This window comes from Staurois parvus, unplaced genomic scaffold, assembly GCF_062004578.1.
Source record: "Staurois parvus isolate SC_StPar_1 unplaced genomic scaffold, SC_StPar_1.0 ptg000425l, whole genome shotgun sequence".
Taxonomy (NCBI): Eukaryota; Metazoa; Chordata; class Amphibia; order Anura; family Ranidae; genus Staurois; species Staurois parvus.
The window spans coordinates 4,471,998-4,483,331 of record NW_028318221.1 but is presented as its reverse complement, the minus strand read 5'-3'; the positions used below and the strand labels follow the sequence as shown (position 1 = coordinate 4,483,331).

At 43.3% G+C, this 11,334-nt stretch overlaps 1 protein-coding gene and 1 long non-coding RNA gene across 5 annotated transcripts in view; one reads left to right on the top strand and one right to left on the bottom strand.

The window, feature by feature from the left end:
* Window positions 1-2,424: 2,424 nt before the first annotated feature.
* On the bottom strand, window positions 2,425-9,374 carry LOC149454533 (uncharacterized). Its single transcript, XR_016314203.1, has 2 exons — window positions 8,982-9,374; window positions 2,425-2,611 (listed from the first exon to the last, which is right to left on the bottom strand). It is a non-coding gene; the product is annotated as an uncharacterized LOC149454533 (long non-coding RNA).
* The window catches only part of REXO1 (RNA exonuclease 1 homolog), a 140,064-nt gene continuing 137,764 nt past the window's right edge, over window positions 9,035-11,334 (top strand). For all 4 annotated transcript variants that reach the window (XR_016314201.1, XR_016314202.1, XM_089687455.1 and 1 more), the window contains exon 1: window positions 9,035-9,435. Coding sequence is in view for 2 of the 4 variants with exons in the window: in XM_089687455.1 (XP_089543581.1) it covers window positions 9,300-9,435 (136 nt within the window). In the remaining 2 variants the exon portion in view is untranslated. The remainder of the gene's footprint in view (window positions 9,436-11,334) is intronic.

Below are 11,334 nucleotides of genomic sequence, written 5' to 3'. Positions count from 1 at the left end.
TCCCCATAATTATGGAATTGTACAATTATATCTCTTGGCCTTTCTTTACCCTTTTCTTGTTGGGGCTTTCCTATTGTATATACACCGTCCAGTTTAAGAGTCTCTGATGCAGATCTATCCATTATAGTGTTCAACATTTTACATATTATACCCATTAGAGCTTCTCCATGTGAAATTTCTGGTACTCCTCGAATCCTTAGATGACTTCTCCTATCCGTTTTTTTGATCCTCTATTTTATATAGCAGCTTTCTTTGTTCTTTTCTCATTTCTATCATCCATTTTTCTAATTTCAGAATATTTTGGGCATTTTTATTCACTCTTCCCTCCGTCTCTTTCACTCTTGTTAACATTTGCCCCAGGTCTTTCTGTATTATCGCCATCTCTTGTGTTATTGATTTTTCAAGACCTTTAAACATTTCTGCTATTTCTTTTTTATTTGGCATCTGTAGGTCACTTTCTTGTTCTCCCCCTTCCACTCTTTCTTTCACTTGTTGACCACTCTTAGCCATTCCCAGGGATAGCCTAGGACTGTCTTCCACACTAATTTCCAGCTCACTCCTTTCACTTATTCCTTGCTGTCTTTCTGGGTCAAATTCCCGTGAGGGTATATATTTTTTAATTGTAGCTGTTAGGGAACCCTTGGGCCCATTTCCTTTGGCCACTTTATTTTTCATGCCACTGTAAGAACTTAATTCCCTTATCCAAGTTCTGGGGGGGTTTCCTCTTCCTTTATTGTCCCAGCGCGGTTCCCCACAGCCCCTTTACTTAGAATGCTGCTCTTCTTGTTTAATGGGTGACTCTCCCCTTAGGGTCCTTTTACTTTCTCGGTCCTGTATGTGTCTGTATGAATAGGGGATCACATACAAGCCCATAGAAGCCCGGCCGGCTTCTGCTCCTCCCAGTACTCACTTGCGGGAGGTCATGTGGTCGCCTCCGCTTTCTCCAGACCACCCACCGCTCCGGACAGGGACCGCAGCCGTCCCACCGCAGTGGATGTCAGGCACTCCGTCCACCTCTCCAACCGGCTCGTCCCACGTCCTCCACACTCCTCCGCTCTCTCTGTGCCTCCTAACCCCCCCTCTCAGATGTAGGTCTCCAGTCACTTTGCGAGCATTATTTGGCAGCCTTGGCAGGACACTTGCGGTGCAGGCAGCTGGCTATCGGGGAGCTCTCACGTCGAGCTCTCCTTCACCGCCATAGTCAGGTTCCTCCCTCCTCCTCCTAGTGTACTCTTTATTACATTTTTATAACTCACTTTAACCCACAGTAATACCACAGTAACGTACTACTCTGGGCAAGTAATCAGAATTTTTTTTTTTACTCATTATGAATTTCATTGCTATAAAAAAGCAGCATTTTACTGAATGAATTTGATTCATTCAGTTTGTTGTGATTTGCTAAAGCTAATCACATAACACAGATCAGCTGTGATTGGCCTAGTCTGTACTATGTGATCACTGTGACTACTGTAATCCCAGCTAGCAACATAATTGTATACAATGGATAGCATGAAAGGAAGCCATCCATTGTTTACAGTTGTCATGTGACCTGCTGTGATTGGTCAAATCAGTCACATGATACCAGAAACGGGCCGCTACACAGATCAAACATATCACTGCAGCGTGGCCCCACGCAAGCTCATATGACCTCCACCCGGATCAACAAAAGTCCCACCCGGCCTATAGTAAAGGGTTAAAGGAAAGTTCACCTTTTGCTAAACATAATAAATGCACATTTTTTTGCAGGTAAAAAAATTTACATTTATTATTCTTTGTTGCAGGAGCCTGTAAACTATTACACCAGCTATCAGCAGGTTGCTGGTGCAATGCAGGTCTCCTGCAGACCTGTCAGTATATCAGCTTGCACGTATGAGCAAGCAAATGTACTGACAGAATCAATGAACTACCACGGCGCTCCACAGGACTGAGGTAGTTAATTGAGAGCTACAACCCAACAGCGGCTAAGGCTGTTGGGACTTATAGTTTCTCATTCACAAAAAACAGTGAATGAGTGACGTGGCTGGGCAGAGCCCCGTGCTGCGACGTTTTATTTAAAATTTGACAGTAGGAGAAGATCCCCTGCAAGCTGTCAGAGCGGGGGAGCAGGGGCCAGGCTATTCATTACATGTTGTTAAAGGTGAACTTATCTTTTAAGGATAAGCTAGGTAGACTTTTGGGTTGAAGATGAACAAAACATCAACTCCCAAATCTACTTCCAGTTTCTGAAAGATACTTTCCTTAAGCAGTGTTACAGAAAGGAAGCAACATTCAAGAATTACAGTGGGGAAAAAAAGTATTTAGTCAGCCACCAATTGTGCAAGTTCTCCCACTTAAAAAGATGAGAGAGGCCTGTAATTGGCATCATAGGTAGACCTCAACTATGAGAGACAAAATGAGAAAGGAAATCCAGACAATCACATTGGCTGATTTGGAAAGACTTTATTTGCAAATTATGGTGGAAAATAAGTATTTGGTCAATATCAAAAGTTCATCTCAATACTTTGTTATCCTTTGTTGGCAATGACAGAGGTCAAACGTTTCCTGTAAGTCTTCACAAGGTTGGCACACACTTTTGCTGGTATGTTGGCCCATTCCTCCATGCAGATCTCCTCTAAAAAAAAAAAATGGATAAAAGCATACTCAGATGTAAACCTGGCCTAAAAGTTGTTTATACTTTCCAGATCACTTCTCAAGTTTAGCTTAGGTGTGCCAGTTTGAATAAGGATTTTGACAGCTGCCGAACGCAACATGGGGTATAATTCTGTGTTCAACCCTGTCAGGCTGATGCATTCACTTGAATTGGCTGCGATACTGCCTGCCAAATGCAACAGGGGGTATAATTCTGTGTGCAAAAGCCTGTTTGTTTACACCCAACTGCCATCTGATCTGGCCCTCTTATTCCTTCTGTACTGAAATGTATTGTAATTGTACTGTCTCCCTTATATTGCAAAGTGCTGCGCAAACTGTTGGCGCTATATAAATCCTGTATAATAATAATCTGCTACACGGAAGTGGAACAGAAACCCCTAAATGTCTGTTTTTAACGGATCAGATGTCGGCAGGTGTAAACGGACACGTCAATTTAAACTCTCTGCTCCTTAGATGAGAATGGTGGGTCCAGCTGGGTCTGTCTGAAAAACTGACAGGTGGACCTGATTGCTTTGCTTGTGTGAAAGGGGCCTAATTCTGTGAACAAGGTGTTTGCACCACCTGTTTGCTCTTTTCCAGTTGTTGATTTCCCCATCTGAGGAGGGCTGCATCCCCGACACGTTATCCATAGGCCACCTTTTGTTTTGGTTCCTCTGGCCTTCCTTTGGCAATTGATTCCTGGAGCGCTGCAGAGTACACACTGCTGTCTGTGAACAAGCCCTTCACTTGAACAGGTTGCAGTACTGCCTGCCAAACGCAACAGGGGCGATAATTCTGTGTACAACCCAATCAGGCTGATGCGTTCACTTGAATAGACTGCGATATGGCCTGCTGAATGCAACGGGAGTATAATTCGGTGTAGAAGCCCATCAGGCTGCCCCATACACACAAATGGGGCCTTGTTGGTGCCTTACAAACACCGTGGTGTCCATAATTTTGTGTACAAGCCCATCACTTGGTTTGGGATGGTGCCTAACAAACGCAGTGAGGTCTATAATTCTGTGTACAAACCCATCACTTGAATGGTTTGGGATGGGATGATGCCTCATTTGGAATATGCAGTTCAGTTTTGGGCACAAATTCACAAAAAGAATATTGGGGAACTGGAGAAAGTGCAGAGAAGAGCAACCAAACTGATAAGAGGCATGGAGGAGCTCAGCTATGAGGAAAGATTAGAGGAACTGAATTTATTCTCTCTTGAGAAGAGGAGATTAAGGGGGGATATGATCAACATGTATACAGTATCTCACAGAAGTGAGTATAGCCCTCACATTTTTGTAAATGTTTTATTCTATCTTTTCATGTGACAACACTGAAAAAATGACATTTTGCTACAATGTAAAGTAGTGAGTGTACAGCTTGCATAACAGTGTAAATTTGCTGTCCCCTCAAAATAACTCAACACAGCCATTAATGTCTAAACCGCTGGCAACAAAAGTGAGTACACCCCTAAGTGAAAATGTCCAAATTGTACACAAAGAGTCAATATTTTGTGTGACCATCATTATTTTCCAGCACTTCCTTAACCCTCTTGGTCATGGAGTTCACCAGAGCTTCACAGGTTGCCACTGGAGTCCTCTTCCCACTCCCCCATGATGACATCACGAAGCTGGTGGATGTTAGAGACCTTGCGCTCCTCCACTTTCCATTTGAGGATGCCCCACAGATGCTCAATAGGGTTTAGGTCTGGAGACATGCTTGCCCAGTCCATCACCTTTACCCTCAGCTTCTTTAGCAAGGCAGTGGTCGTCTTGGAGGTGTGTTTGGGGTCGTTATGTTGGAATACTGCCTTGCGGCCCAGTCCCTGAAGCGAGGAGATCATGCTCTGCTTCAGTATGTCACAGTACATCTTGGCATTCATGGTTCCATCAATGAACTGTAGCTCCCCAGTGCCAGCAGAACTCATGCAGCCCCAGACCACGATACTCCCACCACCATGCTTGACTGTAGGCAAAACACACTTGTCTTTGTACTCCTCACCTAGTTGCCGCCACACACGCATGACACCATAAACAGGTTTATCGTGGTCTCATCAGACCACATGACATGGTTCCTGTAATCCATGTCCTTAGTCTTCTTGTTTTCAGCAAACTGTTTGCGGGCTTTCTTGTGCACCATCTTTAGAAGAGGCTTCCATCTGGGACGACAGCCATGCAGACCAGTTTGATGCAGTGTGCAGAGTATGGTCTGAGCACTGTCAGGTTGACCCTGCCACCCCTTCAACCTCTGTAGCAATGCTGGCAGCACTCCTATGTCTATTTCCCAAAGACAACCTCTGGATATGATACTAAGCATGTGCACTCAACTACTTTGGTCGACCATGGCGAGGCCTGTTCTGAGTGAAACCTGCCCTGTTAAACCACTGTATGGTCTTGGCCACCGTGCTGCAGCTCAGTTTTCGGGGTCTTGGCAATCTTCGTATAACCTAGGCCATCTTTACGTAGAGCAACAATTTTTTTAAAGTGGAGCTCCACCCAAAAGGGGAAGTTCCGCTTTAAGGACTGCTCCCGCGCTCCTCATTAAGGATTGGCACTTTTGGGGGATGGGGAAGGTTAAACTGCTGTATGGTCTTGGCCACTGTGCTGCAGCTCAGTTTCAGGGTCTTGGCAATCTTCTTATAGCCTAGGCCATCTTTATGTAGAGCAACAATTCTTTTTTTTTCAGATCCCCAGAGTTCTTTGCCATGAGGTGCCATGTTGAACTTCCAGTGACCAGTATGAGAGAGTGAGCGATAACACCAAATTTAACACACCTGCTCCCCATTCACACCTGAGACCTTGTAACATTAACCCAGTGTTTCTCAACTCCAGTCCTCATGGACCCCCAACAGGTCATGTTTTCAGGATTTCCATTATTTTGCACAGGTGATTTGATCAGTTTCACTGCCTTAGTAATTACCACAGCTGTTTCATCTGAGGGAAATCCTGAAAACATGACCTGTTGGGGGTCCATGAGGACTGGAGTTGAGAAACACTGCACCAACCAGTTACATGATACCGGGGAGGGAAAATGGCTAATTGGGCCCGATTTAGACCTTTTCACTTAGGGGTGTACTCACTTTTGTTGCCAGGGGATTAGACATTAATGGCTGTGTTGAGTTATTTTGAAGGGACAGCAAATTTACACTGTTATACAAGCTGTACACTCACTACTTTACATTGTAGCAAAGTGTCATTTCTTCAGTGTTGTCACATGAAAAGATAGAATAAAATATTTACAAAACTGTAAGCTGTGTCTTCACCTCTATGAGATACTGTAAATACATCAGTGGTTCATATAGTGAACTCGGTGTAGAGTTATTCACCCTGAGGTCATCACAGAGGACAAGGGGGCACTCTTTACATCTGGAGGAAAAGAAATATAATCTCCAAACACGGAAAGGTTTCTTCACAGTGAGAGCTGTGAAAATGTGGAATAGACTCCCTCAAGAGTTGGTTCTGGCCAGCTCAGTGGATTGCTTTAAAAAAGGCCTGGATTCTTTCTTAGATACACAGAATATAACTGGATACTAACATTTATAGGTAAAGTTGATCCAGGGAATATCCGATTGCCTCTCGGGGGATCAGAGAGGAATTTTTTCCCTGCAGGAGCAAATTGGATCGTGCTTTGCTGGGTTTTTTTGCCTTCCTCTGGATCAACTGTGGATATAGGATTATACTTTTTTTTTAATGATTGAACTGAATGGACTTTTGTCTTTTTTCAGCCAGACTAACTATGTAATTATGTATATAATTCTGTGTACAAGCTCGTCATTTGAATGGTTTGGGATGGTGCCTCATCTGGAATATGCAGTTTGATTTTGGGCACCAATTCACAAAAAGAACATTGGGAAACTGAAGAAAGTACAGAGAAGGGCAACCAAACTGATAAGAGGCATGGAGGACATCAGCTATGAGGAAAGATTAGAGGAACTGAATTTATTCTCTCTTGAGAAGAGGTGATTAAGGGGGGATATGATCAACATGTATAAATACATCAGTGGTTCATATAGTGAACTCGGTGTAGAGCTATTCACCCTGAGGTCATCACAGAGGACAAGGGGGCACTCTTTACGTCTGGAGGAAAAGAAATGTAATCTCCAAAGACAGAAAGGTTTCTTCACAGTAAGGGCTGTGAAAATGTGGAATAGACTCCCTCAAGAGTTGGTTCTGGCCAGCTCAGTGGATTGCTTTAAAAACAGTCTGGATTCTTTCTTAGATACACAGAATATAACTGGATACTAACATTTATAGGTAAAGTTGATCCAGGGAATATCCGATTGCCTCTCGGGGGATCAGGAAGGAATTTTATTCCCTGTAGGAGCAAATTGGATCATGCTTTGCTGTTTTTTTCCTTCCTCTGGATAAACTGTGGGTGTAGGATTATAATTTTTTTTTATGGTTGAACTGAATGGACTTTTGTCTTTTTTTTCAGCCAGACTATGTATACAATTCTCTGTAAAAGCCCATCACTTGGTTTGGGACAATGCCTTACAAACACAGTGGGGTCTTTAACCATTAGCCGCCCGGCCACTTGAAATGTGCTCCTGTATTCCGGGTGCACGCCATTTGGCGTGCTCCCGCACATGCGCGGTTTGCGCGGTTGCAGAGCGACGCAGCAGTGCGATCTGTCAACGCCCGTGCACCTCGGACACGGCCGATGACAGATCCGAGTACCGGCTCCCGTTGCCGGTACCATGTGACCTGCTGTGACCAATCACAGCAGGTCACATGACAGTTGTATACAATGGATGGCTTCATTCATGATGCCATCCATTGTATACTAGTGCCTAGCTGTGAATGGTCACAGCTAATCACATGCACATGTCATGTGATTAGCTGTGACCAAATCACAGCTAAGCACAAAAAAAAAAAAAAAAAAAAAAGCTGAATGAATCGATTTCATTCAGGTAAATGCTTGCTTATAGCAAAGTAATTCTTTGCTATAAGCAAATTGTGTAAAAAAAAAAAAAATACTGATCACTTCCCCAAAGTAGTACAGTGTTACTATGGTAACATTGTACTATTTTGGTCATAGTAAAATATGAAAAAAAAATCTTAAAAAAAATTAAAAAATGTAATAAAAAATTAAATCTAATAAAAAAAAAAAAAATTAAAAAAAAAATATATATATACATTTTTTTCATACTGTCACCAGTCAGTGTCACTGTTCACTGCCATGCCAGTTATATGATGACGCTGTACTGCACTGGTGACAGTATGTAAAAAAAAAAAAAAATAGTGAAAATAATTTTTTTAATTTTTTCATTTTCCGAAAAATTATGACAAAAAAATACAACTTCAAAAAACTCGCCATGCCTCTTATGAAGTACGTCGGACTGTTTACTCTGCAAAAAGGGTCATTTGGAGGATATCTGTACTATTCTGACATTCTTGGACCTCAAGATATTAGATTGGCTGTCAGTACTTCAGGATTGATCAATATTCAGATCTATACCATAGTTTGTGAACTCTATAACTTTCCTACAAACTAAATAATACATCCTAATTTGGGTTATTTTCACCAAAGACATGTAGCAGAATACATCTTGGCCGAAATTTATGAAGAACAATTATTTATTTGTAAACTTTTATAACAGAAACAAAGAAAAATGTGTTTTTTTTTTTCAAAATTTTTGGTCTTTTTTTGTTAATTTAGCAAAAAATAAAAACCCCAGCGGTGATTAAATACCACCAAAAGAAAGCTCTAGTTGTGTGAAGAAAATGATAAAATTTTAGTTTGGATACAATGTTGTATGACCGCGCAATTGTCATTCAAAGTGTGAGAGCGCTGAAACCTGAAAACTGGCCTGGGCAGGAAGGTGTAAAATTGCACGGTATTGAAACGGTTAATTCTGTGTACAAACCCGTCACTTGAATGGTGCCTTACAAACACAGTGAGGATATTCTAATTCTATGTACAAGCCCATCAGGGCTGCCATACTCACTTGAATGTCTCCTTGTACTGTCTGCTGGGTATAATTTTGAGTACAGTCCAGGGGTGGACTGACAACTCATGGGACCCCCAGGCAATAGGGGATCACGGGGCCCGTGTCCTTGCCCAAACTCAAAAAAGCCTATGAAAAAAAGCACCAGGGGCATCTCATGGGGCCCCCTACTGACACCAGGCCCTCGGGCAGTGCCCGAGTTTACAAACGGTCAGTCCGCCCCTGCTACAATCCTGTCATGCTGCTTTTGCAGCCCCAGGTGAGGGCTGTACAAATGGGGTTCAACCGCCTATCTTTACCACCTTCCGACAGTAAGCGAAGCACTCAAAAACTCTTCTTAACCATTCAATTTTAACGGGAGTACAAACGAGGCCTACACGAGGTTTATTCCGATAGAGTGACATACAGCAGCAGTACGTAGCTGTGCTGGAGAACGTCTATTCCGCGCATGCGTTAATCTGGCGGCCAGGTCTGAAGTGAACGATGCGAGATGAGTATTTCCGGCTGTGTTTCTCGATTACATGAGCGGTCGGTGTTAGTAGGCTACATCGTACAGAGGACCTTCCTCATCACACCGGCGTTCTTAGAAGTCAGCCCCTTTGTTGGGCCTATCGAAGCCTCGCCCCCGTCGTTTCCTTTTGTTTCCCCCGCCCCCCAGTGAAAAAAAAAACACAATATGGCAGGGGCCTGGATGTGCCAGTGACACCATACAAGAGAAATTATAATGTTGAAGAGCACGGGATATTTTCGGGGAGTCGAATGTCCGTTCAGGCAGGCTTGCCGGCGTCCCCACTGTCACTTCAGACACCGAGGAAGAGGGCTCGTCACTTCTGAGGGAGGAGAGGCCCGGAATGGGGCAGGTGAGAGCTGCTGGGTGCCATGGATTAAACCCCAGCGTACTTTGTGTGTAGAACACGTACCCCGGGGCAAGGGCCACCCCCGCTACAGGAAGGGCCCCCCGCTGCAGTAAGGGCTTAGGCTTGGACTGGCTTTGTTCTTTCTTTTTCTATTCTTACTATGTGTCTTCTCTCTGCTCCTTCTACTGTTTGCAGAGCCTGATTGGGTCATGACTAATGTTTTCATTTTTCTGACACACTTTGTTTACAAGTACAAATCAGCATTTTTTTTTGCTAGAAGCTTACAACCCCAAACATTCTGTAATTTTTTCTTTTTAGCAGATGCTCTAGAGACTTAAAATGGTGGTCGTTGCAATATTTTATGACAAGGTATTTGTACAGAAGTTTTTCAAACAATTTGTTTTGGGGAAAAATACACTTTAACCACTTCACGCCGGATCGTCCCAGCGTGGAGTTCCTGTGCTGGGAGGTGGGCGGGGCTTAGTGTCATATGGCCACCGTGACATCACGGCCGGTCACATGATCGGGAAAGGTCCAGATCGAAAGAGCGGACCGGGACCTTTCCGTGAGTACCTCATGTGTGCTGGGCACACGCTCTCGGCACATATGTTTTTTGTTACATGAACGTAAATGTGCGACCGCTCGGCATCTAGGCCCAGACGCTGGGAGGCCGCACATTTGCGTGCAGCCGGCGTGAAGGGGTTAATGAACAAAAACGCAATATATGAGCAGCACAGTGGCTAAATGGTTAGCACTGCCGCCTGGCAGTACTGGGGTCGTTGGTTTGAATCCCAACCACAGCACCACCTGCCTGGAGTTTGCATGTTCTCCCTGTGACTGCGTGGGTTAATTGGATCCAGTCAAAATTGTCCCTAGTATGTATGAATGTGTGTTAGGGACTTTAGATTGTACACCCCTTGAGGGTTGGGAACTGATGTGAATGTACAATATATATGTAAAGCGCTGCGTAAATTGACAGCACTATACAAATACCTGTAATAAATACATATAATACCTAATTGTTTGGTAAAATATAAAAGATGTTATGCCACGTAAATAGATACCTAGCATGTCCAGTTTGAAGTTGCGCACGCTTGTGGAATGATGCCAAGCTACGGTACTCTAAAATCTCCCTAGGCAATTCTTTAAACATTTCTAGGGGCAGCACAGTGGCTAAATGGTTAGCACTTCTGCCTGGCAGTACCAGGGTCGTTGGTTCAAATCCCACCGCCTGCCTGGAGTTTGCATGCTCTCACTGTGTCTGCGTGGCTTTCCTTCAGGTACTCCGGCTTCCTCCAACATTCCAAAGACAAGCTGGTAGGTTAATTGGTTCCAGTCTAAATTGGCCCTAGGATGCTGTACAAATCCCATGTGTCATAAAATATTGCAACAACCACCATTTTAATTCTCGAAGGTATCTGCTAAAAAAAAAAATTATAAAATGTTTGGGTAAATAAGCTTCTAGCAAAAAAAAAAAAATGCTGATTTTTACTTGTAAACAAGTGTCAGAAAAATGAAGAACAATAAAAACATTAGTCATGATCCAATCACTATTCAGGCCCTGTAAACAGTAGTATGTATGAATGTGAGTTAGGGACCTTGGATTGTACGCTCCTTGAGGGTTAGGGACTGATGTGAATGTACAATATATATATACATTTACAAGCGTTGCGTAAATTGATGGCACTATATAAGTACCTGTAATAAAATGCATTTCTACAGGTTACTAGTTTAGAGTTACAGAGGTTGTCTAATGCTAGAATTATTGCTCTCACTCTGACATTTGTGGCGATACCTCACTTGTGTGCTTTGAACACTGTTTACGTATGTGGGCGTGAACTACATCTGTATTCACCGCACGTGGGCGTGACCTACATATGTATTTAACATGTGCTAGAAAAA